Source organism: Drosophila miranda, chromosome XR (assembly GCF_003369915.1).
Source record: "Drosophila miranda strain MSH22 chromosome XR, D.miranda_PacBio2.1, whole genome shotgun sequence".
NCBI lineage: Eukaryota > Metazoa > Arthropoda > Insecta > Diptera > Drosophilidae > Drosophila > Drosophila miranda.
In genome coordinates, this window is record NC_046674.1 from 24,283,797 (window position 1) to 24,311,170 (window position 27,374).

Genomic DNA, 27,374 nt, shown 5'->3' on the forward strand with positions numbered 1-27,374 from the left:
GAGAAAATATATTATGCAAATGATTAAGAAAATATTCACAATTCTGTGACCTCTGCGGGCTACCTCTTCCCAACACTCCAGCCCAGCTTAAGCTTTGCGTTATCGCACACTGTCATTGGACAAAACGAAATTTCCCTCCATTTTTTTTTTTGGTTTATAATTTGCAATCGACCGGCGTAAGCTTTTCCAAAATGCAATTTGAATGTGGCAAAGATAAACTCTGCAAAATGTCCATGGGTATACGCAGCCTGACAAAGTCCTGGCGAAGTTTCGTATGCAAGGGCCGCACTGCCATGAAAAGTATTTGCCACCTTCGGCAGCTGATTTCCGATGTGGAGAATCGGTTGAATGTTAACAATGAACGTGGCCTTAGAACGGCGGAGAAACAGATTCGAGTGTTGAACGGCCGACTGGCCAATCCCCTGGCCACGATGAAAATGATTCTGGATAAGCTGCTCATTATCCGGGACAAGATCTGTCGATTTTTGAGCTCCACGCGCATGTGTATGGACGATGAAATTCTTTGCAACTACCAGATAACCCCGAATCTAAGGACACCGCAGCTGCTGGAGATCCTCGAGTTTCTCCGCTCGCGCTTCGATCCCGAGTGGGAGATCAAAGAGATGGTAGTCCGTGAGTATCAGTGGTGATATCCGCGCAGCCGCAGCTTGCTACATATATCGCTTCATTTCACAGTGGCCTTGGACGACATTGGCAGCGCCGAAGATATGGAAATGCTGATGGATGCCTGGGGCAACTGCCGCCATGCTGGCGGAGAGGAGTTTTCCCAAAAGCTGAACGAATACTTGGATGCGCTGATGGGCTACCACTAACGCAACGGACGCCCGCCATTTTTATTCTAAGCCAATCACACAGCCGAACTGAGAGATACAAAGAAATGAATACTATAAGTTTGATACATACATAAGCCATAATGAAACTACATATATGCCTGAAACAGCGATTGATTACTAGAAGCCAGCGATGCCAACACTTCCAGAACGATCCTGAGCTTGGGAAGGAAGCAGAAGACGAGAATGACCCCACGATGCGGCTAATGAATACAACAAAAACACTGAACGACCTGAGAGAATCTCCACCTCCACCACCTAATTAGCGAATGCACGAACTTAATTTTCTTGAATTTGATGTTAGTTTTTATTTGAAAAAATGTTCTTGTTTTAGTTTTTGTATTTGGTATCGCCTGTAAAAGGAATTACAAACAATGTCGTCAGTTATTCTTTCGTTTCGTCATCTTAAAAATCTTGACCCACTTTTGACCTTTGCTATACATATACATATACATATATGTTATATATGCGGTTTGGTTGTTTTTCTTGTTTCTTGTTTTTTGTTGGTTTTACTCTGGATTGGTGGCAAAACAAAACTTAATTGTAATTGCACTACAACAACATTTTGTTTTTGCCCAATATATATAAAGTGTACTTGTATATGTATATATATATATATATATATGTATGTATGTATATAATATGCAATTCTGTAGCTAGATTTTGACAATCATGTTCTCATTCCGATCCTAATTTAGGTGTGTTGTGTACATATATATATACTATATATAGTGTGTGTGTGTGTGTGTGTGTGTGTGTGTCCGTGTGTGTAACATGACACCCTTTTTTTTGTGTGTGTTTTGTTTTAGAAACAATTGCATCTTCGGGGGTGTGTTGTCTACATCATCCGTGCCATCCATCAAAACCACGTCATCTTTTAGGCTCTCCAACTAAGTTCACTTAATAATTGAATACTTTTAGGCTAGTAAATGGTTTTCTTTGCCTTCCCCTCCAACGCTTAATGCACTTAGTATTTGTTCGAATCCTCCTCCTCCTCCACTCTCTCTCTCTCTTTATCTGACTTATTCTCTAGTTCTCAAGCCCTTAACTAACTTTACAATGAACATCTCGTGTATATAACTTTTTCTTTTTTTCTTTTTTTTTCTTTTTTCTTTTCTTTTTTTTTTTTTGTTTGTTTGTTTGGTTGTTGTCTGCTAGTCCTAAACCGCGCGGACATTAATTGGTTTTACTTATGCCGTTTTTTTGGTTTAGTTTTTGTTGTTTTTTTTTGTTTTGTTTTCCTTTAGGGCTAGTGTCTTTAATTTTAGAAAATTTTCAGCTCGTAAATCGAGTTGGCTTATTAAAAAAATCTGTTCCCACCATGTTTTTGGTTTTTAATCATTATATATGTATATATATTTTATTTAAGTTTTTCTTTTCTTTGCTATGAATGCTTGTTGTCAATTGTTGCGGGGTTCTCTCTATCTTTGCCTGCTGCCTTCCCTCCCTCCTTCTTGAATATATATATATGTAAATCTCTATTTTTGTTTTTCTTGTGCTTTACACCCATTTATTGCTATTAATTATTTGCTCTTTATTGGCGGCCCCCAGAATATTCCAACCGGGGAAATGATCGAGAGTGTTTTGTTTTGGTTTTGGTTTTTTTTTTTTGGCGGCAACTCAACTGAAACCTTAGCTAGGAAAAAACTCTTCAAGCGCAATCACATCAATCAGTGATTGTTTAAGCGTTTTCTTATGTACAGCAGCGTGTGATAATGCTTTTGCGAAGGATATGGATATGGGGGGGAGGGGGGTTGGTTTTCAAGAGCGCAGGAAAATAAAAAATCACAAATCAAAAACTGTTTGCAAATATGTTTGTTGTTTATTACACAAAAAAAAAAAAAATAGTAGAATAGAATAGAATACTAAATGAAAAACCAAACTACTTAAAAGATATGCATGTGTGTGTGTGTGTGTTTTTAGGAGTTAGGCGGGGGAGAGGATGTTGTTGGTGTTTTTTTTGTTGTTGTTGTTGTTGTTGGTGTGTGATAATTACTAGAAAACCGTCTTTGTAATCGTACTTTCTTGTTTATACAATTTATGCTAATTAAAATACACAGGTAAAAATATAATTTCATTGTTTAATAATTGTTTTTTGTTTATGTTTTGTTTTTTTTTTCTCATTACTTTTAAACCTAAGCCTAGCGAAAATCGTTTCAACGTGCAAAATCAATTTTGTGGTGTGTTTTTTCTTGTTGTTGTTGTTGTTGGTGAGTGTTGGTGTTGTAGAAAGCTATTCTTTTTGTTTTTGTTTTCGTTTTCGTTTTGTTTACAGGCATTATATATTAATTTGTACACATTTTCTTTTAAGTATTTCCATTATTTGACAATTGGCTATGTGAGTGGGTGTGTGGGGCGTTGGGGGTATGCAGGGGGAAGTACAAGAATCGCCCTAGGGATTACACGAATATAGTACAGTACGACGAATACAGACGAAACAGAATACACAAAAAATTAAAAAAAAAAAAAAATAACTGATCCTAACGCTCATCATCTAACTCTACATGCTACTCCTCTCTCTCTATCTCTCTCTCTCTCTCTCTCGATCTCTCTCCGATCTGCGCTTGGCGTCCAGATATATATAGTATATATATATATAGTGTTATATATATGCAATTTTACAGTATACCGTTTATATGTTTCTGGTTTTGGGATAGGGTTTTGTTTTGGATGTTTCCTCTTTTTTTTTTTGTTGTTGTTGTTGTATAATTTAAATTTAAACTAATGCTCACTTCGCACAAAAAAATTTACACAATTTATTAATTTAATTTAATTAGACTTAAACGACTCCTCCGACTGCTCCTCTGCACTCCATCCAATTTGTTGTAAACTAATCCTAGTATTTGTATAATTACACGTTTCTTTTTCGCTTTTTTTTTTGCTTTGCTTTGTTTCTGCTTGTTGTTGGTTTTTGAATCGGTTTTGTTGTAAATATGTACAAACTGGTTACTTAATCCTAAACATGCTCTCCTTCGATCCGATCCTATCTCGTCCTTTTGCGTATTTTATATGCTCTATGTGTATGTATAATATATGCCTACGTGTGTGTGTCTGTCTGTGTGTGTGTGTGTGGTGGTTGTGGTTTGCTCCTCGATCATTCATCTGCTCCTCTGCTCATCCTCCCACTCCATCAAATACGTTCCTTCTTGTATATTTATAAATATTAAACACTAATCGAACGCCCAGGCCTATGTATATGTATAAAAAATAATATAGGTGTTAAAAAAAAAAAAAAAAAACAAAACAATCTTGCAAACGACACACTCCGTCTACACTTGTCTACACTTTAAACTTTACACATGACAATTCTCGATAGTTTAATAAATAGTAATGCTGTTGCTGTTCAAGACTTATGGGTAAACTCTACTCCTCCTATCCTCTATCTATCTTCTATCTCCTATCTCCTATCTCCTATCTCCTATCTGCTACAGCTGCTACTGCTGTTCTCTCTCTCTCTCTATCTCTCTCTCTCTCTGTGTGTCTCTATCTTTCTGTGTGTTACAAGGCCCTCCGGTTAAGTAATGCTAAGTAATCTGTGCGCTGCTGTTGCTGGTTGCTTCAACTTTTACTTCTGTTTTCTTCATCTGCTGTTTCTAATTTCATCTACGGCTAATGGTTGCTCTGTTGCTGCTTCTGCTTCTTTCTTGCTGTTTGATTCTGTTAACTTCGATTGTTTTGTTTCCTTTTTGTGGTTTGGAGCTGGACTTTGTTTTGGAGTTTTTGTGGAGTTGTTGTGGAGCTTTTGTGGTTTATACGGAGTATGTATAGCTAGTGGAAGTATAGCAAACGGAAGCATGCGACTGCGTTTAATTGAAGATTGTGAAATGGTCTTTCGGTCTTTCGGTCTTTCATTGAGGTCCTTAGGCTATAGCTGCCGTCAGATAGTACAGATCCATTAGCGTCTGCACATTGATGGGCAGACAGGAGAGACGGTCGTGCGTGTTGGAGTCGAGGGCCAGCCAGGAGAGGGCGTTGTATCCCTCCAGCACGAAGCGGAGCACGTCCGCCGTCAGGCTGGAGTCCAGCGGATGGTCATTCGCCGACTGATGGGCATTCGTAGAGTTGAGAATATCGTCGGCTATCTGGATGTTCGGCACATGCAGATGGAGGGCGGTTTTCAGGAAGACCGGACACACTTCCTCCAAATGCGGACACGCGGACCAAAACCAGGCGGGCATGCGGCCCGTCGGTGCCGTTGAGACCATATAGCCCACCGATATGGGCTGCTGATTGAGGGATCCCACCTGAAAACGATCGAAGGAACGGGCTTTAGAGATCCATCTGAGGCCAGCTAACGGGTATCCCTTACCTCCTCCACTTCCTGGGGCGGGGTGCACTTGAAGTTGTTGCCACCGGCGCTCTGCCAGCTACGATTGTCCTCCATGCGCCCCGGACTGCCGTGATTCGACACGCGATCCATGTGTGCTACAACGGGAAGAGGAATAGGCATTAGAATCGGCAGCAGATTGGCGGCGAGCATCGACTCACTGTCTCCCCAGAAGAGTTCCCCGATATCCGCATCGCTGAAGTCCTCGTTTCCCTCCTCTTCGAAGGTGAGAAAGTCATCATCCACCTGGGGCTCGTTCTGGAACTGGCGGGTAAAGGGCTGCACAAGGAAAACAAAATGGATTAGGAACGATCCTCGAAAGAAATGCCATCTCAGAGGACTCACCGCACAGACAGCACTCGTGGGAAAGACCAGAATGTGGGTACAGGTCACATCCTGCGGCGTGGAGAGCGGATTCTGCATCGAGATCTGGGAGAAGCGTTCGTCGGGCGTAAACTGGTCGGGCATCACGCGCAGCTTGGCGTCCGGCTCGAGGGTGACGAGGCAGGCGCTCAGGATGGTGGGCGGATACATGAGGGTGCACTGCTTGCACATGTCCTTGAACTGCTTGGAGGCCTTCTGCAGCTGCTGCTTGCTGAGCAGATAGCTCCACGACTTGAGCTCGCTGTGGCCGATGCGGCCAATGCGCCCGATGACCAGACGCCACATCTGCGACGTCTGCGAGATGATGCCCATGACGAAGTCCATCAGCTTCTTGAGGGCCACATAGCGGGCGGGTGCCTTGCGGCGACGGGCGCGATTCGGCACGTCGATGTTGATGCACACCTTCTCGAGCAGCTCGCCGCGCTCGTCGGTGGCGGTGGCCAGCAGCCAGGCCTGGTCCTCGCTGAGGCAATAGTTGCAGTACATCACCGAGTAGCGGTGCTCGTTCTGGCCGTGCATGCTCCCCGCCGAGCGCGAGAAGTCCGTCTTGTCCGTCCGCTCGTACATGGGGGCCAGCACAAAGGGGGCGGTGTACATCTTGTAGGCCCGACGGTTCGGTTCGTCCTTGGTCTTGAGGAAGGCCTCCATGTTGGCGGCCGTGCCAAAGCCCGTGAGGCTCTTCACCGACTGCGCATGGACCAGATGTCGCCGGCACTGCGAGAATATGTTCAGCGCCAGGCACTTGATCTCGTCCGAGAAGCGTTTGCGGTTGCCGCACGGCCCCAGCTCCATCACCGCTTCCAGCGATATGATCTGGATGTTCATCTGGGCGCGCACCGAGTCCGGTACGGCCTTCAGCAGCTCCGCGTAGCATCGGAGCAGCGCGATCAGAGCGAGGCGCTCCAGCTCGCAGCTGTCCGAGGCGAAGGTGAAGGGGTTGACCACGTACAGGACGATGGCTGCTGGATTGATGTCCTCCAGGGTCTCGCCCACGCCCAGGGGATCGCCCAGTATCAGGGCTGGCTTGGTGTCGCCACCGGCGCCGGCGCTCCCCTTGACGCCGTCCTTGCTGTCCTGTTGGTTGTTGCTGCTGCTGTTGCTGCTGTCCAAAGTCGGGGTTGCCGACAGCGGCGTCTCTGTGCCCGGCTCCTGCTTGATGGGATCGCTGTGCAGTGGATCCGCTCCAGAGCCGCCGGAGTGGTGGCCGCCTTTCGAAGAGCTGCCTCCGCTGGCACTGCCGTCGGGCGGATTGAGCAGCGTCTTGTCGCCGGGCACGCGACTGAGGTACGGCGCCAGCTGGTGGAGGAAGGCCACCGCATAGCGACGGATCTGCTCGGCTAGCGGATGATCGAGGGTCCGCAGCCAATCGTCCAGCGGCGTCTGCTCTCGCTCTGGCGGCACATTGCGGCTGGCGGCCACCTGGAGGATGCCCTCCCAGCCGCGGATCGGGGTGTGCCGGCCCAGCTTGCACATCTCGTAGGTGCTGCTCAGCTCCCGGAAGTAGCTGCGCGTGCAGCCCGCCACGTGCTCGTTGTCCGGACACACCACCACATAGACCACGTCCCGGGCATAGGAGTACGGCTCCAGGAGGAACTTGTCCCAGTAGTGGATCGAGTGGGGGGCCACCGATATCCAGTCCTTCTCGTAGCCCACCACCACCGAGGGTATGGGCTGCGGCTCGCACTGGCCGGAGGCACGGCCCGCCAGGCGGTGGAACTGGCGCCACGTGAGCGGCCCGCTGACCGTGTTGTAGGAGCTGGCGTCCTTGGAGCCTGCGGCCCCGCCGCGCGACTTGCAGTGGAAGGCGTTCTGCAGCATCGGCTGGATGGAGTTCATGGTGCGCACGATCTCCTTGTTGCTGCGCGTGAAGCCCACGGGCAGGTACGGCCACTTGTGGACCGTGAGGCAGCCGCTGCCGAGGATCGACAGCTTCTGGCGCAGAGCGGGCGGATGGGCGTGGAAGGCGGTGAGCTGCTGGCTCGAGTTTCCGTGGAACTCCAGCATGTTGTCCATGCGCTGGTGCTCGAAGGCCATGCGGGCCTGCTCCAGCGCCAGGCTGATCACATCGTGGGCATCCATGAACTCGAGGACATTGGCGATGGAGGCCATCGAGGCGGCCGGGGCGCCGCCAGTGCCGAAGAGGCGTCGCTGCCGGGACATGCGTCGGCGGTGGGACTGCAGGGCGCGGTGCACGGAGCTGCTGGATGTCTGGATGATGGAGCACTGGTCCAGCAGCAGGTCGAAGATGGCATGGGCGAGATGCTCCAGCTGCCCGGCGCTGGCCGCTGCTCCCGTGACCTTCTCGAGAGCGGAAGAGCTGCTGGTGTCGCCGCCGGGCCCGGACGCCGCCTTGGCCTGGTTCTTGCGGCACAGGCTCTGGATGAGGCTGAGCAGCGAGGGCTGCTTATTCCGGCCCGGATCGTCGGCTTTGCCCGTGATCTCCACCTCGTCCTCGTAGAAGAGTCCTGCGCGGTGCGAGAGCCTGCGATTGACGACGGCACTGAAGCCGCAGGTGCACTCGACGGGATCGTCGTCCACGTAGCCGGTGATGTGCGGATTGCTGCTCGGCGGCGTGCAGGAGGAGGAGTTGGAGCCGCCATTCGGCCCGTGGCCGTGTCCGGAGCCAGCTCCGGGCATCGACGAGGAGGCGGGCGACCCTCCAAAGGCACTGATCATCCTCAGGCCGCCGCCAAACGAGACGGCCGATGAGGAGGAGGAGCTGGGCCCGTTGAGCAGCCTCTGGCCGGCCGTGGCCGCCGCATTGGCGGAATGTGCGGGGAACGGATTGAAGCTGACGCCCGGCAGCGGGACGTACACCCCGGAGTCGGCTCCGCGTATGTTCCCGATCTTCTGGGTGTCCGCATTGCACACGCACACGCTGCTGCTGTCGAAGTTGTGGTCGCGGAACACGTTCAGCGCCGTGTCGTACAGCAGGATGTTGACCAGCACCGAGTTGACCTCGGGCAGCTCCTGCAGCAGCCCGGAGGGCACCGCCACCGCCGACGCTGGCCCACTGGCAATGCCCGCATCGCCAGTGTAGGGCATCATGTTGCCCAGGTGGTGGTGGCCCACGCCTCCTGCCCCCGATCCAAGGCCGTGCATGCCCGACTGTATGTGGTGCATGCTCTGCGGCGTGTGCGGATGCGGCTGCGCCTCCTGCGAGTGCAGCTGCCGGTTCAAGTACGAGGAGGTGGACGTCGCCGGACTGGCCACGCCCAGGTCGTACGGATACGGGGGCGGCGGATGGGTGGGCGTCTGCCGCAGCATGGGACTGTTGCGGGGGAAGGGCACCCCCACGCCGCCGGGTCCCGGGGAGATGGGCGACATGCCCGCCCGCTGCATCAGCTGTTGCATGGAGCTGCCGGGCGGCGCCTGGGGGCAGTTCAGCTGATTCAGCAGCAATTGGCTGCCGCCGCTGCTCAGCGGCTGGGGCACGGTGGAGGGCGAGGGCATGGCCGTTTGCGGGGTCCTGGGCGCCGCCGACAGCAGTTCGTGCAGCTGCTGGTGCTTCTGGTGCGCATGACTGGCCGCCGCCGCCTGCTGCTGCTGCTGGTGCTGATGCTGCAGCTGCTGGAGCTTCTGCTGGTGCAGCTGGATGCGCTGCTGGAGGGCCTGGTGCTTCTGGTGCTGCTGCTGCTGGGCGGCGGCTACCTTTGCCATGGTGGCCGCCCGCGACTTGTGGGTGCTCCACGTCGGCTTGTAGTAGCAGTTCGTGGGCATGCTGATGCTCGGCAGCGTCTGGCTGGGCAGGTTCGTGAGCGGGGCGTAGCGCGAGGAGCCCACGAACTTCTCCTGCTGCGGCGGCCGGTACACGTAGTTCCAGTCGTCGATGGGCTCCTCCAGGGGGCTGCCCAGCTCCACGTTGTACTCCTGCTTGAGCAGCTTCAGGCTCGATTGCGTGCCCAGGGCCACCACGGCGGACACCGTCGTCACAGAGGCGGAGGCGGAAGCGGCAGCGGCAGCGGCCGCAATGACCGCCGCCGGCACCTGAATGGGGGGAGCCACTGCCATAATACTGCTGGTGTCCACACTGAGATCCGTCATCACCACGTCCGTCTGGCAGGGACTCGAGTTCGGGTGCTGCTGCTCGTGGGAGGGCGGCGTGGGAAACATCTTGGTGAGATCCTCCGCCTGGATGTTCCCAGCCCCAGAGCTGGCCACAGCCGCGGCCGCCGCTGCGGCTGCCACCACAGCACTGGCCACCGCTGTGCTCCGCTTGAGCTCGTCGATGGTGTTGGTCACGGCGCTGCAGCCGCCGTTCGAGGGATTGTTGGAGTCGGGCGGCGTGTGGATCTGCACGCTGCTGCACTCGTCGTTGGAGCTCGTCTCGAACAGCTGCTCCAGGTCGTTCAGCGAGGGATTGAGGCCCTCGGCGGTGAAGAGATTCCCTCCCCCGCCGCTGCTGGCGCCTGTGGTGCCGCCCGACGATGACTTTGTCTCCTTGCACGACGGCGAGTGGAGTCCCGGCTCTGTTTTGATGTCCAGTCCGTGGAAGAAGCTGCTGCCCTCGGCCTCCGCATCGCTGCCGTTGGCCGTGCTGTTCACGATGCCCACGAGGCCACCGCTAGAGCTGCTTCCCGCTGCCCCTCCACCGCCTGCGCCACCGCTGGCCGCTGCCTGGACGTCCAGGGAGAGCAGCTGCGAGCCGTAGACGGCTCCGGGCGAGGGCATGAGCGGTTTGACGTGCGTGTGGCCCTCGTAGAGGTTCTTGGCGTACCGCGTCCTCTTCTGCTTGGACGTCTCCTCCATCTTTGGCCGCTTCACGGTTAGGTAGTCCCTGAAAGAACCACAGAGAATCCAATGTTAAGCAATCCAAAACGGATTAGGGATCACATGCACTCCGCCACTCACCAGTTCTCCTGGAATTGAAAGTCGTAGATGACCTCCTTGAGCCACTCGTCGTCGTAGAAGCTGTCCGGGTCCTTGAGCTTCAGCTTCGGCGGCTTGTACAGGCTCAGCAGGTTGTTGATGGCGTCCGTGGTGGACGTCACCGTGTTCCCCCGCACCGTGCCGGGCTCTGGCTTGATTGGTATCTGATGGGCGGCCGGCGTCTGTTGCTGCATCTCCAGCTTCTTCACGCTGATGGTGCCGCACTGCGCCGTCGTCGTCGTCGTCGTGGAGGCCGCTCCACCCGGTGTTCCGGCCGTCCCCGAGGCGGCTCCTGCGGCGGATGCGTTGGCCCCGCTCGTCGTCAGAGTGCCGCCCGCCGTGGGCGTCGGTGGCTGCTGCTGCTGCTGCTGCTGGGGCGGCACGCTGCCGGGCCCGGTGAGGGACTGCGACGCCCCACCGCCTGCCGCATGGTCCGTGTAGGAGGGCGGCTCCACGCTGGGCGTCTGGTGGACATAGGGCGAGGCGGTGATGCTCTTGTTGTCGTGCTGGTCCGTGGGCGTCGGCGCGGGCGTGTTCTTGTCCAGCAGGTGGTCGATGGGCGTCGGCGGCTGCTGCAGATTCGAAACGGACGTGGGCGCATGGGGGCTCATGTTGAGAAGCTGTCACGAGGATCGGGTGGTAGAAAGCAGAGTGGATTTTCGGGGGTTAGTAGGGCAGCCAGGTGGGGGGGAGGGGGTAGCTGTGCTTCTGCATTTTTTGGGTCGTCACTTGCACTCACTTGCTCTGCGGGCGGCACGGACGTGGGCTGCGAGTGGGCCGAGTTCGGATGGGGCGAGGGCGCCGGCGTGGCGGGCGATCCCACGGAGGCCACCGGCAGCGACGAGTCGCCGCCAAGGGAGTTGCGTGAGTACGTGGAGGCGCCGCCATGCGGTGTGCCGTGCGGCGTGCTGCACAGTTGTCTGTCGAGAGAGAGAGAGAGAGAGAGCAGAGTGGGAGTCTGGTTAGCAGGGATGCCGTCTGGTGCCGTCTCTCGAGGGTTATGTACAATGCTCAAGCTACGGAGCTAAGCTAGCCATGGCGTAAGTACTGATTAATGGACGAGTATGCAAAACATCGTTAGGCAAAAGTATACAAAATAAAACCACATCCAAGGCGGTTAGGGGGATCTCTAATCAACCAGTTCTCTAGGTTTACATGTGCTATATCCAATATAAAATATAATTTCTATAATCTACAAAATGTTATTTACAGCGAAACCAAAAAAGAAACATCTGGGCATCCTGCTGCCAGGATAACGAGCGTAAACGAGCCTCTATGTCATGCAGAATGCACCAAAACCAAAAACCAATCAAAAAAAAAAACAAAGTAAATTCGAAAGATGGCAAATGCAAGTGGGTGGGTGGTTGGTGGGTGGGTGGGTGGCAGCGGGGTGTAGCCAATAAACTAAGGATATGGTTAAAGGAAAAATGAAAGAGTAATCATCACATATCGCATCATTAGCCACGGGTCTGTCATGAGGTCAAAACAGTGTTGATTATGGCTTTTGAGTGTTGCGAAATACCATTCACCATTTTCACCCCTCTGGGCTGTCAAGCAGTGTCTCATTGGTTGACTGTCAAGCAGTTTGAGTCCTTTTTAGTGTTGCACAATGTTGACACTGTCAAGCAGTTTTGGTCTTTTTTAGTGTTGCACAATGTTGACACTGTCAAGCAGTGTTCTCTTTTTTTAGTGTTGGAAAATACCAATTACCGGAAACGGAATAAAACAGTCGCCCAAACACTTTCAAGACATGTTTTTCGATTTTTTAGTGTTGCAAAATACCATTCACCGAACCGAAAACAAAGTGAAAAAGTGAAATAGTGAAAAACTAGAACTAGCACTTGTTAATGCAAAATGGCAAAATGATTCGTGGTGTTGTGTGGGGTTGGGTGTGAGTGTCGTGTGTGTGTGTGTGTGTGTGTGTGTGTCGTGTGTGGTTTTTAATTTGTTAATTATTTAAGAGGCAGCAAAGGTGGAAGGAGAAATAATGCTCAAATCTTGCAACCAACCAACAATAAAAGAAACAATAAAAAAAGTATAGGGTTAAACAGAGCGGAGCGTGTTGTGTGTGAGAGAGAGACAGACAGAGAGAGAGAGAGAGAGACAGAGAGAAGGAAGACAGACAGAGAGAAGAGTGGGTTAGAGAAGGAGAACGGAAGAGGAGAAGCTTTATAGCGGTTACTAAAAAACGCTAGCCAGCACTGGCTCTCCACACACACACACGCACACGCACGCACACAAACACTCGCTCGCTCGCTCGCTCGCACACACACACACACACACACAGCAACAACACAAACCTTGCTTTTGGTGTATTGGTGTCTGTTGCCGCCTTGTACCTGGCGGCGACGACGGCCGAGGACGACGACGACTGCGTCAGCGTATTGAGTAAACGCTTGTGGAACGGCACATTGTGGCGCCTTGGGGCAGAGGAAGAGCTCGAGTTCGAGTTCGAATTCAAATTCAAATTCAAATTCAAATTCGAGTTTAAAGTGTTGGTGGTGTTGGTGGTGGAAGCAGAAGAAGAAGAGGTGGTTGTGGTGGTGGTATTGTTGTTGTTGGAATGATGCGTTGCTGCCGCTGCTGCTGCTGCCAAGGCGGCTGCTGCTGCTGCTGCTGCGGCGGCTGGTGTTCCGGGACGCTGCTGTTGGTAATGATGCTGGAAGGACGACTTGGAGCTGCTGCCACCGACAGTTCCTGCGGCAGCCCGCAGTGACGGAGAGCCCAGCGGCTGCTGAGAGAGAAACTGTTGCTGCTGCTGCTGCTGCTGACGCTTGCTGCTGCTGCATTGGGCGCTGAAAGTTGTTCGTTTTAAGTTTTAGACACACTGTTTTTGTTTCCCTTCCCCGTTTCGCGACCAAAAGCTGTCTGCTGTGTGATTTGGGTACAGTACAACAAAAGAACAAAAAAAAAAACAAAAAAAAAAACAAAAGAAAGAGAGGAGAAGGGGGATCTACCGCCTATCGCATGCACATATAATATAGATATATGTATATATCGACAAAAAAAAAAACAAATAAAGGAACAGTTAGCTATCGCGATCGCACTGCTTGCTAGGGGGGAGTGGGGGGAAGGCATGCCATCAAAGCGGGAGCGAAACGGAACGGAACGGAACGGAGCGGGGTGCTCCGTTACATCGATTAAATCAGGGCATACGAGAGAGAGAGATAGATAGATACAGAGAAACAGAGAGAGAGAGAGTAGGAATAGGAGTAAGAGCAAAAGTAAGAGAGAGCGAGGCCTCTCCATCCATTTCAACGGTTATCTGCTTGCTGTGCGGCTCTCTCTGTGGATCGCGACTTACTTGGTGCATATACAGGGCGCCTTCTGCATGGGATCCACAAAGTTCCACAGCTTCTGGCGCTGCTGCTGCTGCTGTTGCTGCTGCTGCTGCTGGATCTGCTGCTGCACCAGCTGCTTGGAGTCCGCCGGAGGCTTGTTCTGCTCATCCTCATCCGGAACGCCTGACGTCGCAGACGCTGCAGATCCTGATGCCGCCGCCGCTGCTGCTGCTGCTGCTGCTGCCGCCGCCGCCTCCACATGAAGGGTATTCATGACGCAGTCCTGCCACGCACGCTCCGGCATCTCGACGGCCGCCGCGGCAGGTATATGAGTATTGTGGGTGTTGAAGGAGAAGCCCGAGGTCGGGCGTTGGTCGTAGTAGGGCTGGAAGGAGAGGCGCTCCAGAGCGCTGACGGCCTGGGGCACAGCCTTCCGCGAGGCGCCGCCATCCTTGGCCTGGGAGGCACCGGGTGGCGTGGCCGCAGAAGCAGACGCAGACGCAGCTGGAGGACAGGAGGCCGAGGAGAGGGCAGCTGCCTCAGCCCCGGACCCCACACCCGCACTGGCCCTCTGCAGCTCCGCGAATTCCAGGTGCTCCATGTCGTCCAGATCCGTGACTAGTACATAATTCGTAGGATGGTACATCTTATGGCCACCTGGAAACGGAAATGGGAATGGGAATGGGAGAAAGGAGCGGAATGAGTTGCAGCTCTACACTTCTTCGGGGGGAGGGGGACACTCACCCGACACCACCTCCACGACGGGGGGCACGTCCGTGTTGTCCTTATTGCACAGCGGGAAGAACGAGGCCCAGTCCTCGAGGATCTTCTCGGCCACGGGGTCGTTGGCCCTGTAGCTATTGCCCGTGAGGATGGCCGCAATGCCGAAGGGGGCCAGCATTACCTTGCGCGCATGCGCTGGCGGCACGGCCTTCGCCTCGGCCCCCTCATTTGGTTCCGTTCCGCTGGTTCCGTTCGAATCCGGTGTCTGGCTCTGGCCCGGTACCGCTCCCGAGCTGGATCCTGCTCCTGCTCCCGATCCCGATCCCGATCCCAGGCCCGACTGGCCGCTGGAGCTGGCTGCGGCAAACGCTGCTGCCGCCTCGGCCAGATGCTCCTTGGTCAGGGGCCGCACGGCGGGGTGCTCGCGCAGGTCGATGGAGGCGCACACCGTGTCGCCGTGCACGAAGAACGTGAAGGAGAAGGACAGATGCTGGGAGCTGTAAAGTAGCGCGATTAGCGAGGATTAGCCAAGGACATCACAGAAGAGTGGCAGGGACAGCGAGAGGGGCAGGGGGGGGGGAGAATGTAGCAGGAAGAACGATGCAGTGCCACAGACTGGGATGCCACTGCACAGAGTTCCTGAGGTCCTTGCTCTAGGATGACGGGGGGGAATGTGAAACGGCCAAGCTTTAAGCGTTGCCACATCGTTTGTCCCTGCATCCACAATGGGAAGAGAAGCCTTCAGTGGAACGACGGCACTCACCTGCGTCCAAAGAGACGATCGCTCGACGTGCAGGGCTGCACGAACCATTTGCCGAAGCGCACAATGTCCTTGGTGAGCACGAATCTGCAATGGAATGGGTGATTGTTAGATATTTCTCGTCACCTCTCTCTCTCTCCCACCGCGATCTTCGCTTACCTTTCCATCAGATTGTGCAGCGCCTTGAAGAGCAGCGAGCGGCACTCGTACGTGAGCGCGCCCTTCCAGGTGCCATTCCAAAGCGCTTGATTGGCTGCAAGGAAGAAAAAAAAAAAAGAGTTGCAATTAGCCAGTGGATTCCATGTGGATGCTGAGCGGTGGCAACGGGGAGGCCATTCCATGCCAGTGACGAAAGCAGCCCCAAAAAGGTGCCTTGCGACTTTTGGGTTTATTCCAATGTAACTTATGGAAAAATACCCAAAAAAAAAAAACCCGCAACAATGAACAACGAAAAACAACCATAGAAGCTCGCTCTTTCCCTCTCTTTTGGCCTCCCTCGCTCTCGCTCTCTCCCTCTCTCTATCGTCTGTCTCTTTCTGGGGAAAAGTCAACGACGCAACGCACGCCTCGAAAAACACTTTTGAGGCAATTTATTTTTGTTATTGTTTGGTTTTGCATTGTTTTTGTTTTGTCGAGCCGCAAATGACAAATGGGCAGGAAAGAGAGAGGGAACTGGATACATCAGAAAGAAGAAGCAGTGCAAGCAGGGGAAGCAGTGGCAGCAGCGAAACAGTGAAACAGTGAAATATGTAAATGCAACATTTGCCAGAGAGAAACGTGAGAAGAACAAGAGGAAACACTCAAACACTTGAGGAGGTAGAGAAGGGGAGGTAGCGTCATGAGAAGAAGGAAGTGGAGAGAGAGAGAGAGAGAGAGAGAGTGGAGGGAAAATTAATGGAAAGCAAGAGGGGAGGGAGGTTTAAATCACTGGAAGAAAGGACAGGGAGACGACACTTTGAGAATGAATCCAAGGCGGAAGTGCAAACCCTTGAAACAAAAGAGTGCCAGCTGTAGGGGGAGGGGAGAACACACACACAAACACCGAGAGAGCGTCGTGTAGAAGGGCCAAGACATTTTTTGGAAAATTCCAAGCATCTCTCAAACGCGCCGCCTACAAGCGAAGAGAGAGGGAGAGAGGAACCACCTACACACACACGCAAACACCTCTGCTGGCGCTTACAAGGAGGCACTGCTTGCGTCTGCTGCCTCAACAAATGTTGCAAAGATAATTACGTAAAGGTAAACAACATTATAAATAACAAAACGCAACAAAATTGAGAGAGAGACAGAGAGAGAGAGAGAGAGAGAGTGAGAGTACATAAAAAAAAGTGAGGAGAGCAGACCAAAGAGCCACAGAGTGGAGGCAGAGCAGAGCAGCGAGTAAGAGGAAACAGAAAATAAAACACAAATGCAGCCAGGCAGGCAGCGGCGCCGACTTGAGCAGATTTACAATGTTGCGTCTTCCTATTCGTTTTTCTTCTATTGGCTACGGCTGCTGCTTTTGTTGCTGCCTTTACAAGCCACTGCGTCACTGCTTTTGCGGATTACAATATTTGTTTGCATTGGTATTCGTAGTCGTATTGGTGTGCATACTATGTATTTCTTGGGCGAGTTAGGTTTACTCTTCTTTCAATGAGATCAGCGTAGGGTTTTTTGCTTGGCTAAAGCTCACACTCGCACGCAGAGCCATACAGAGGCGAGAGGGCAATGTACGATTATGTTTGTGTGTGTGTGTGTGTGTGCGTGAGAGAGTCTGGTCTGGCGAAAAAGTGTAACTGTTGGCCGTTTGCCTGTTGCCTCCCTCCGCCCGCCGCCGTTCCGCTCTCAACCAACCAGCCAGCCAGGCCAGCCAAGCCAGCAGCCGCCCAGAGCCGGCACTCGGCTCGGCTGTGAGGTCAGACCATCGGCCAAACGCCAAAAGTTCAAAGCTCGCCCAAAAAGCCCACTAGGGTAGGCAGCACGGCAAAACAGCACGCAAGCAGTGCAGCCTCTCTTAGCCACTGCTTCGGGTCTCGGCAAACAAGCAAAAGAAACGAAACGAAACGAAATGGAACAAAACGGGACGACAAACAAAAAATAAACACACACAAAAAAACGCCAAACGCAACAACAAGTCCACACAGACACTGCTCCTCCCTCCCCCCAGCGACCGCAACGGAAAGTCCGGCTTCGTCAGCAAACCATCCCTCCGCTTGCACTCCCTCTTAAGCACAGCTGCTGCAGCCGACGCATCTTCGGCTGTAACAGGAATCGGGAATCGAAGCGACGAACCGACGACGACGGCTCAATGCAAATTCCACATACATATCTCTCGCATTGTATGCGTATGCGTGTGTGTGTGGGTGTATTTTTTTTAGCACGTGTGGTTTGTGCACATGTTGCTGCCGAAAGACTCGCTCAGAGAGAGCGTCAGAGAGAAAGAGAGTGAAAACTATAGCGAGTGTGTTTGTGGGAGAGAGAGAGAGTAAATGTATCTGCTGCCAAGCAAACGATAATTTGGTGGTTGGAGAGTGACGGAGCGCGAGAGAAATGTTGTTTGTAGCAAAAGTGCCGCTAGCTAGGCTCTCCGCTCTCCTGTCTCTCTCTCTATCGCTGTCTTGTTTGTTGTTTGTGGTTTGAAAAAAACACAACAATAATGGTATTTTAGGTTAACAAAACCCCCCACCCCATCCCACTCACGAACCCTCTCACTCAATTACAGGTGGATGGAATGTCACACAACAGCCGTTATGTTTAATTGACGGGGCAAATGCGGGGAAAGATCGGGCGGTGGGGACGGGACTGGCATTTCATTTGCGTGCAGCAACAAATGTTGAAATCAAGGTCAATAATCTGCCGCTGCCGCTGGCGCTGGCGCTGGCGCTGACGCTACCTCTGCGAGAACCGCGCGCGCATTATGAAAATTGTTTAGTATGCGAAAAGGCAAAAACAAAGACAGAATCAAACACACAAAAAAAGCAGGTAGAAGAACCTCCACACGAATGCAAAACTTTGCAACAACAAGAAAGCGCAGTGTAATTAAAGCTTGCTTCCAAACCAGTTTAAGCTCTCGGGAGAGCGACAGAGTCTCTCAGTCAAAGACAGAGAGCATACGAGAGAGTGGCACGTATGTAATTATTGGCTCCAATTGTGGAGCGCACACACACACACGCACACAGTAAGAGACAGAACCAAGTGACAGCTGTTTAAGGTAAAAAAAAAACATGCTATGAGGAATGCAACAACAACAAATACAATGACAACAAGTAGAGCTGGTGGGGGAGAAGGGAGAGGGAGTCCGACGCATGTTGGAGATTGTAGGCAGCCTCTGCCACCGAGATGCGTAGGCGTGTCTACGTCTACAACACTCTAATGACGTCGTTGGAAGCGACCAACATAAGAAGAGACCTATAAAAAGGCAAAGCCCTGATGATTGCCTGGGAATGTGGCCAAGGCTCTGCGTAAAAGAATGCTTTGATTTTCCATGAATGGCGGTTTAGCTTTAAGCAGTAGATTATACCGGTTGTGTGTGAATGGTATACGAAAATGATAATTTAAGCACAGCAAATGCGTTTTCCTAACAAGTAAAACTGTACTGCCTGTCGGTGTAGCCATTAATAACCAATATTAACTTGACAATTTCTAGAAACAACCTTTCCCTCACATTTTAGGTCCACTGTGCCTGGGTTTGCTGAGATTTGCGGCGTTGCCATTTTCACCTATGTAGCTTGAAAGCAGCGCTACTTACTACCCACAGCAACAGCAACAGTAACAGCATTGGGACGCGACGCGACGCGACGCTCGCTCTCATCTCCCTCTCTCACGCTTTCTGTCACAATTTCATTCACACGCACACAATACACACTCTCTCGCACACAGAGAGACCGTTTTCATGCGTGTGTCGGCTTCTCGGCCCGTTTTGTTGTTTATGGCAGTCCGGTGGCGGCCGCAAAGTAAAAGGCTATAAAAAGAAAATGAAATTTCGCACACACACACACACACGACCAGGCAAGCAAACTCAAGGGGTGAACGGGAACAGCAGGAGCGAGACAAAGTCATGTCAATGCAATTAGTCAATGTCCTTGTCATTACGAGAAGCAGGCGACAATGACAAAAGCACAAAAAACAAAGGCAACGAGGCAGTGAGGCAGCGACGCGGCCGCGGCAATAATTTCATCAGCGAGAGACGGGACAAGCAGAGCAGCGACGTCGCGTGCATTCAACTCAAGGCAGCGGACAGAGGCCAGGGCAGAACGCAGACGACGCCGACGTCGCAGCCAGAGAGCCAGGTTAACGGTAAACGTAAATGAGACGCGGCAGAATGACGTAGTCGAACAAGGTACACAGATTACGGCGTTTAGTTCTGGGGGTCGGGTCGGACTCTGGTTATGGAATTTGCCATAGTCCCACAGCCCCATCGTGAGACGAACGGACCAACGGAACAGAAAACAAAACCCAATTCCGAGTACCACCACACCATAGTTTTTGTGGTCAGAGATAATGGTGGCAATAGCAAAAATATTGAATAAATAGTAGCCACACCAAATAGCTGATAAGAATGGTGCCGAATGATGGCCGCGCGCACTGCCCGAAGGCCAGCCATGATGTTCGTGTGTACAGAACCAAAAACCCTCCCATTCCGCCCACAAGTAGGGAAGCCAGTAAAGAGAGCCAAAACCAAAACCAGTGAGAGCCAGCCGTTTTGCATAGTTACGCCAGAGAGCGTAAGAGTGGGCAAGAGAGAGGGAGAGAGAGAGCGAGATACATAGTTGGCAGAAGAAAGAGAGCGAGAGAGCACCGCAAAAATACTGCAAGTGACAGGTGACGTTTCACTCGTCTTTGTCTTGGCTGGAGGGGGCAGTGAGTGGGCGAAAGAGGGACGGCCGCCTACGATTGACGTTTGTTAGTGTTGCTGTTGCTGACAGACGCTGACGTCGACGCCAACGTCAACTGCAACGCCAAACTCACCACCATGCCATGTGAGTGACGTCGAAAGGAGAACAATAATCATCTGCGGCAATCGAAAATATCTCGCGTGTGTTTGTGCCTGTATTTGTGTGTGTTTTGAATGTTTTGAGTTTTCTCATTCCGAATCACACACACACACACACACGCATGCATTTTGGTGCTGTTGCTGCTGTTGCGGTGCATGCGATGCGGCCTTGAAGCTTTTTATTCAATTCATCATCGCTTGCACGTGTGTGTGTGTGTGTGTGTGTGTGTGAGAGAAGGAGACTGAACGAGTGCATATAAAAAAGGGATCCCAAAGATAATACACTCCATCAAAACAGGAATCTTGAGCGTTTATCAACTTACCCGCTACTCTCAGCAATTCGGCGTCGACCAGGTCACTGAGATCGGGCTCCTCCCCGTACCAGAATATCCACAGCTCCTTAGCGGCGGCCAGCGATAGGGGCGGGTGGACCTTGGTCGATGTGGTAATCTCAAAGGTTAAGGCATTCGGATCGGTGTTGTCCGGCTTGTGGGACTGCACCCGGCGCCACACACAGAGCATGTCCGCCTGGATGCATCGCGAGTAGGAGCGCAGTATGGGATCGGCCAACGGATCGCTCGACGCATTCGGCCGTTCCCCATTGACGAACTTCCGCCATTTTATTCCACATAAATCAGTCTGAAAGGAAGAGTTAATGTTTCAATTAATTATCGTCGCTTTTTATTGATTGTCCGTCCAGCTCCCCAAACGATTGCCTCTGAAGGCGGGTCGTCTAGGGTCGGGCCGGCCATTGATAAGCCCCAATCGAAAGCAAATAATTGTGTAATATTGCCAATCGATACGGATATCTACGCAGGAAAGTGTCTGCGCCCCCGTCACTATCTATAGAGGCCTGTGCCATCCCCACTACTGCCCCTGTATTTTTAATAAATCCACGATTCAGCTTTGTTATTGCAGCTGCAACACGACTTTCACAACTGTAGATACAATACAATATAAACAGACGCAGACCTACAGAAGTGTCATCGAAGCAAACAAATTTCAATCACAATCAAATTCGTGTTAATTCCCCTTAAATGGATCTCTTTTTTTCGGTATCTTCTTGGTACAGAACTTGTACAAGTTTTAAAGCAGCTTTGGGGGGGAATTTCACAATAATGCCAAATACCATCGATCTTCGGTCACTTCAAATTACAAATAAACAATAATATCTGTTTCAATTTAAGATATTCATGCATTTGGCGTTTTTCCCCATGGAACCCCCAACCCCCCCGCGGTTTTCACTGCAATTCCCTCTCATTAAATCGTTTAGGCATGGCATCTATTTCCTTCTTAGCAGAAATCCCTTGTGAACTTTAATAAACATTTATTTGACCTGTGGGTTGTTGGGGATGGGGCTCGAAAGTATGGTTTCCCCAAGGGTATTTTCATTCCTGTTTGGAAGATACTTCGTTCTGGGCATAAAACAGAAATGCTCATCCCATAGTCTCAGTGTTTCACAGCCGCGCAGATCACACACACACACACACACACACACACACACACACACACACGAATTCCACGGCGCTGCACTTGGCGGCGGCCCCAACGGCAACAAAAGAAGAAAACGACCAAAGCGAAGCTCGAATCTGCTCGAAACTCAAAACAAAAGCACGAAAAAAAAGGCATAGAGCCAGAGCAGAGGCAGAGGCAGAGTCAGAGGCAAGACAAGAAAAACTTGAGCAACGAGAAGAAGAAGGACAGGGACGGGGACGGGGACGGGGAAGGGGATGGCAAGCTAGTGGCTTGGGCCTGGCCAAGTCTCGGCTTGGGGTCGTCATTGGCGGCTTCCGCTGAGTATTTTTTTTTGTTTTTGTTTTTGTGTTGGGTCTTTGGCTGGAAACAAGTTGCTGGCTGCTTGAATTCGGATTCCTCTGCTTGGCGGCGGTCGCGCCTGCTGCTGCAAGCAGTTCACAAATCAATGGACGGACAGTCCCGTGGGTGCACAAGCGAGATAGAGCCAAAATAAATAACTGCACCGCTCACAGACACAGACACAGCCAAGCGGACAGACAGAAACACACAAACGCACACAGACACACAGTAGCAACCGAAAGGTATTCCCCCAAACCACGAATGAAACGGAACGAGCCGGCCCCCATCCTCTCTACCGCACCTTCTGGGGCTTGGGCCATACACTGCTTCGCCCATAGCCATAGCCATAGCTCTCTCGTCGGCCCACCGAAAAATGTTCCACATTCTTCCGTTTTTTGCTTCTTTTTCTTTTTGCATTGCTGTGTTTTCATTTTCGCTCTCATTTCGTCTGCCTGCCTGCCGACTGACTGCCTGCTGGTGCTGCCACTCGCTGCTTTCTTGCTTCGTTTTCGTTTTGTTCTTTTATTTATTGGCTTTTATTTTTGGGGCGAGCGCTATCGCATTTTGACCATAGCACTTGTACGCGGAGATTCTTTGGCGAATTCCCCCCCGTACATTGTCTCGGGGCAGAGCCCCCAACAACAGTTGTATGTAGGTTTCTGCCTGCTGTCTACGTCAGCGTCTCTGCCTCACCATACCGCTTTGCAATATTCATGCGCTCTCTCAGTCTTGGCCTCTCTCTCTCTCTCTCTCTCTCTCTCAATGTAAGTGTATAAGTGAGAGCGAATGCTGCTCTCCTGCTGTTATCACGACATATTTTTTGCTTGTGTTTGTTCACGCGCGCGTGCCTCTCAAGTTCAAACTGATTTCTGCTCGTTCTCTCTCCCTCTCTCTCTCTCTATCTCTGTCGCTCGTTGCTCTCTATCTCTCTCAGAGAAAGTTTGGCGCGTTTGTTATTGTTTCGTTATTTCGTTGGCGTCGAGTCTCTTTAGGGCAGCGACGACGGCTGCGGCAGCGGCGGGGGAGAGGAGATAGCAACGGCGAGTGGAGCACGTTGACTTGTACGCACTGTCGTTGACGTCGTCACCGTTTGTTGTCCGTTCCGTTCCGCTTCTCATTCCGCCTTTCGGGGGGATATTCATTAAAGAAACAAAAAAAAAAAAAAACAAAAAAGAGAAAAGAAAAGCAGCAGCAGCAGCAATCGCGGGGCCAACAAACTAGTCGCAGTCGCTGCCTCTGTTACTTGGAGAACCTGTTATGGGGAGAGACGGCAGTTGTCTCTTTTGTGTCTATTCCTTCGCAGCAACACTTCCTTTTCACACAAACGCACACACACACACACACACTCTCCAGAAGCATCTACTTCCTTCTCACGCTCTTTTTCACAGCGGCTACTTCCTTCCCACGCCACGCTCCTCCTGCAGCTACTTCCCCTTTACACGCACACACACACACGCACACACAGACACACTTTTGCTGCAGTGACAGCAGTGTTTTCCAAACGATCGTAACACTCGCCGTGTGGGTGGTTCCCTCCCCGCTCCTAAGGCCCTACAATTCGCACTGACCTAGATCTTTCCGTCACAGTGGGACAAATGGGTACTTACCAGGGCATAAAAGTTTGTATGGCAATCCTCCAAACTAGCGCCGTTTGTCTGATGGTTTTGATGCGTCATAGTTCTTGGCTTTTCTTGTTTCCACGGCAGCAGCACCTCATTTTCTCAAATGTGTGTTTTATTTTGTAATGGATTACTACTGTCTCTCTGGTATTTTGCACATTTGCGTTTTGAATTTGTATACTTTTTACTTTTTTATTGATTCTGCTGCGACAGAATATGCACACATACACAACTACACATAGAGGCACTGCAGGCAGACGAACAGTAAGAGAGACAGGGACGCACAGAGATACACAAAGTGAACGGTTTACTGCTTCTTCTTCTTCTTCTACTTCACTCCTCCTCTATGGTGTTGTTATTGCTGTTGATTCGTTTTTGTATTTTGTATTTGTTGCTTTTTTGGTTAAATATTCAGTTATATTTTCCTCTCGTTCTCTGCTTTTCTTTCACAATTATTTATTTAAACGTTAACGTTGTTGCTTTGGCAATGACACACACACACTGCAGCACATTTCTGGAAGATAAAAAGCATTTATTAGATTTCCACGCACCCATTATCTACCGTTGTATTCCACTCCACACTGCATCCACACACTCACACACATACACCCCCAACAATAATGAACAATAATTTGTGCTTTTTCTTTTCTTATTGTTTTTGATTTTGGCTTTTGGCTGCTGCTTATTTGTTGCTACTGTGGCTGCTGCTTTCCTCACTCACACATGTACTCGCCCGGAGAGCCGAGCCACACAGATACACGGCAATTACAAGGGTGGACGACGAACGTTCGTTCTCATTCGATTGCTCTCTCGCTAGTCTGTCCATTCATTCCGCTGCTGCTCACATTGAGAGAGTGAGAGAGAGAGAGAGCAGTGCTGAGAGCGTGACTTTTTTCAAGGCAGTCGGCAGCGGCGACGTGACGACTAAAAGAGCGAGTTTCATACATATATATTTCTAGAAACACAGTCACACACACTCGCTTACACCGACGCACGACTCGCGACGATGAAAGTCGTTGGGTTTTTCGTTAATCGTTGATGTAGACAAAAAACTAAAAAAAAAAAAAAAACCTGGCAAGTTTTTTTTTTCAAAATTTCTCATATGCATGGCTTCTGGCTGCCTGAACCACCCCACCCCCCACCGTATTCACCCACCCAACCAACCATCCATAACTCTTTAAATGCGTCGCCATTTGTCTGCTCTGCTCTGCTCTGCTCTTCCCTCCACTGCACTTTGTGTATACACTTTTTCGGTATTTCGATTTTTCGATCGCCGCTCTGCATTTCTCGAATACGGTAAATATTTGTGGCTGCTTGAGGAGTCGGGGGGGAGGGAGGGTGAGCAGCAGCAGGCAGATGAGTAATACACACACACAGGCACTCTTACAGAGAAGCAGCAGCAAAGACAGGGACTGGGAACGTACTGCTTGGCACTTTTTTGTACACAGCTTTGCACTAAATACACGAAAAAAAAGAAAAAAAAACCAGTGCGATTGCGATTTTAAAACACACATTATTTTTAATATTATTACTCAACGTTTAACGTATATGTGCACCACACCACACATCTCTCTCTTTGCAATCGCCTTTTGCTGGCGTTTCGCACAACACACAACACAAATGACGAGTCAGAAAATTGTAGACCGACTGCGGGCCGACCCGAGACCAACCGTGTTCCGTTGGCTGCTGCTGCTGCTGATGGCTGCGCGGCGCTGCTGCTTCTACTCTGCCACACACAATGGAAATTTTGCTCGCCTAGCTTTGCCTCTGTCGCTGGCTCTGCTTGCTGTTGCCACTGCTTCGAAGTAGTTGTGTGAGCAGCGAGTAGCGAGAAGCAGCAGCTAAAGAAGATTTGTCAAACACTCTCACACACACACACGCTCGCGCAGAGCAACAGAGAATAGCGGCTTTTGCTCTTTTTGCAAAGACCACAGAGAGGGAGAGAGAGCGTCCAAACAAGTTTTATTGCACTAGTATGTGTTTTGCATGGCGGCGTCTGTTTATTAAATGCGCGGCTCTCTCTATCTTGCATCGCATCGCCTCTCTCTCTGACGACACTATCGAATGCTGGTTGGGGATGCAGCCAGATCGATTGGGTCCTAGGTGTACCCTATATGAAAAAAAATAAACTGTCTGTTTTTTTTGTTTAAAGATTATAGCAAAAAATCAAGACAGATTCCATAATTTATGCACTATACAACACTGCACACACACACACGCAGTGCGAAACGTGATACATAGACAGCATTCCTCTCGCATTCACACACACACACACACACAGTAAAACACACAACACATCCATAGAGCCAGAGCAGCAGCAGTAGCAACCACTTTCGTAGTTTTCTTTTCGCCCCGTTTTCTCTTGTTTCTTCGCAGTAATCTGTGTGTACACATCGGATTTTTGATTTTGGGGATACTAAAAAAAAATAGACAAAAAAAATGTTACAGTTGTTGCATTCCCCTCCAGGGCGCCTCTGCGGAGGCGGCATTCCCTTTTGGTCCTTTGAACATCACCTCCTACTCCACCTCCACGAACACACACAAGCAGACAACAGCCGCTGTCTTCCTTCCCCTGCAGCGGCAAATCGACCGCTTAAGCGATTAAACTATTAGCCGCTTCACCAGCAGGAAACATTTTAATGCCGCAACATTTTGCGGGAAAACACATTCACAATCCCCGTGGAACGCAACGGCACTTGATACTGTTATTTATTTTAATTTGTTGCAGCGCAGCTATCTGCGGTATCCCCTCCACCACACTAACACACACAAACACACACGCAATCGGTCTCTCTCCATTACACACTGGCATCGAACGGGTTTTTTTTTTGTTTTTCTGGGTACATTTTTGGAGACATTTCTTATCGCTTTATTCTGGGTTTTTTCCGAATATTTTTGTGCCACTTTCTCACGGGAAAAATCTGCGATCGATATTTTTTGTAACAAATTTTTGCAACAAAATATCAGGGAAAAACTGGCCGGTGTGACCGTCGAGCGTTACGGAAAAATACTACGGCTGCAAAGTACTAGGGCTGGCACGACCATCGATTTATATATCGATACTTCTATCTAAAACCTTAGTGTAGTGTGGTGTGGGATGGATTTGTAACGAATCAAATGACAAGTGCAGCTTTTGTGATTAGTAAAATTTATGTAAAACACGGAGGATGTTTATTATTTCACCTGACCAATACCGTTGTTGTACTAATTATATTGAAATGAAATATTCATGCGATAGGTTAAATCGTGAACTGAGTACGAAAAATACCAAAATATATGTAATTCGCCTGAAGTTAACGATGCTATCACGATAACAAAATAGCTATCGACAGCTGTACACCTCTTAGCTTAGAAACTAGGCGTCTCTGGTTTAAAGCTATTAACGATATTTCCAGTTTGTGGTCTTTTTACAGAGACCAAGAATAGATATTGGCATCGAGTTATAAATACAGGGACAAATTATATGGCTAAATAGGTTTAAAACTTGTCAATCTGAGAAAAAGTTATTAGTAATGTTTCAAATCAGCTTGGAAAACATAATTTTAATATTGGTTAAAGGAAATAGGAAAAAAAAGGAAATATAAAGATGTCCATACTCAGAGCGGATACCTCTTGACCAGCACACATGAACACTTAAGTTACATATACACTTAATTCTTATTTAAGACACAATCAAATGAAAGGGAGTAATGAAATTAGGAAATATTATAGAACATTTATTAATTTATCGACTAAACTATGATTTCAGTGCTGAATGTCCTAGCTACCTAGTA

The 27,374-nt window shown here is 50.3% G+C and overlaps 2 protein-coding genes and 1 non-coding gene across 7 annotated transcripts; 1 reads left to right on the forward strand and 2 right to left on the reverse strand.

The window, feature by feature from the left end:
• Positions 1-106: 106 nt before the first annotated feature.
• LOC108165567 lies at positions 107-1,419 on the forward strand. Its single transcript, XM_017301641.2, has 2 exons — positions 107-633; positions 697-1,419. The coding sequence occupies exons 1-2, from the start codon at positions 192-194 to the stop codon at positions 831-833; spliced, it is 579 nt and encodes a 192-aa protein (XP_017157130.1). The 5' UTR covers positions 107-191; the 3' UTR covers positions 834-1,419.
• Positions 1,420-2,648: 1,229 nt separating this feature from the next.
• Positions 2,649-26,616, reverse strand: LOC108152062 (mediator of RNA polymerase II transcription subunit 13). Of its 5 annotated transcripts, none has more exons than XM_033386361.1 (13): positions 26,514-26,616; positions 23,590-24,115; positions 20,491-20,806; positions 15,355-15,448; positions 15,199-15,282; positions 14,457-14,932; positions 13,736-14,369; positions 11,171-11,351; positions 10,414-11,051; positions 5,524-10,339; positions 5,340-5,457; positions 5,161-5,276; positions 2,649-5,095 (listed from the first exon to the last, which is right to left on the reverse strand). In XM_033386361.1, exons 2-13 carry the CDS (start codon positions 23,656-23,658, stop codon positions 4,712-4,714), a joined length of 7,926 nt encoding a protein of 2,641 aa, XP_033242252.1. In that variant the 5' UTR covers positions 23,659-24,115; positions 26,514-26,616; the 3' UTR covers positions 2,649-4,711. The 5 variants fall into 5 exon arrangements, with proteins under 5 accessions (XP_033242252.1, XP_017136561.1, XP_017136565.1 ...); XM_017281072.2 differs by having other exon boundaries at positions 26,446-26,615; XM_017281076.2 differs by lacking the exon at positions 26,514-26,616 and adding an exon at positions 25,139-25,256.
• Positions 15,017-15,160, reverse strand: LOC117186871. Its single transcript, XR_004471743.1, has one exon.
• Positions 26,617-27,374: the final 758 nt, after the last annotated feature.

What these genes read in the sequence shown, in the direction of transcription:
- LOC108165567 (XM_017301641.2), top strand. Translation starts at nt 192, where the DNA reads ATGCAATTTGAATGTGGCAAAGATAAACTCTGCAAAATGTCCATGGGT. An exon ending in GATCAAAGAGATGGTAGTCC is followed by an intron (nt 634 to 696) that starts GTGAGTATCAGT and finishes TTCATTTCACAG; the next exon opens with TGGCCTTGGACGACATTGGC.
- LOC108152062 (XM_033386361.1), bottom strand. Translation starts at nt 23,658, where the DNA reads ATGACGCATCAAAACCATCAGACAAACGGCGCTAGTTTGGAGGATTGC. An exon ending in ATACAAACTTTTATGCCCTG is followed by an intron (nt 20,807 to 23,589) that starts GTAAGTACCCAT and finishes TCTTCCTTTCAG; the next exon opens with ACTGATTTATGTGGAATAAA. An exon ending in GGAACTCTTCTGGGGAGACA is followed by an intron (nt 5,277 to 5,339) that starts GTGAGTCGATGC and finishes TTCCCGTTGTAG; the next exon opens with CACACATGGATCGCGTGTCG.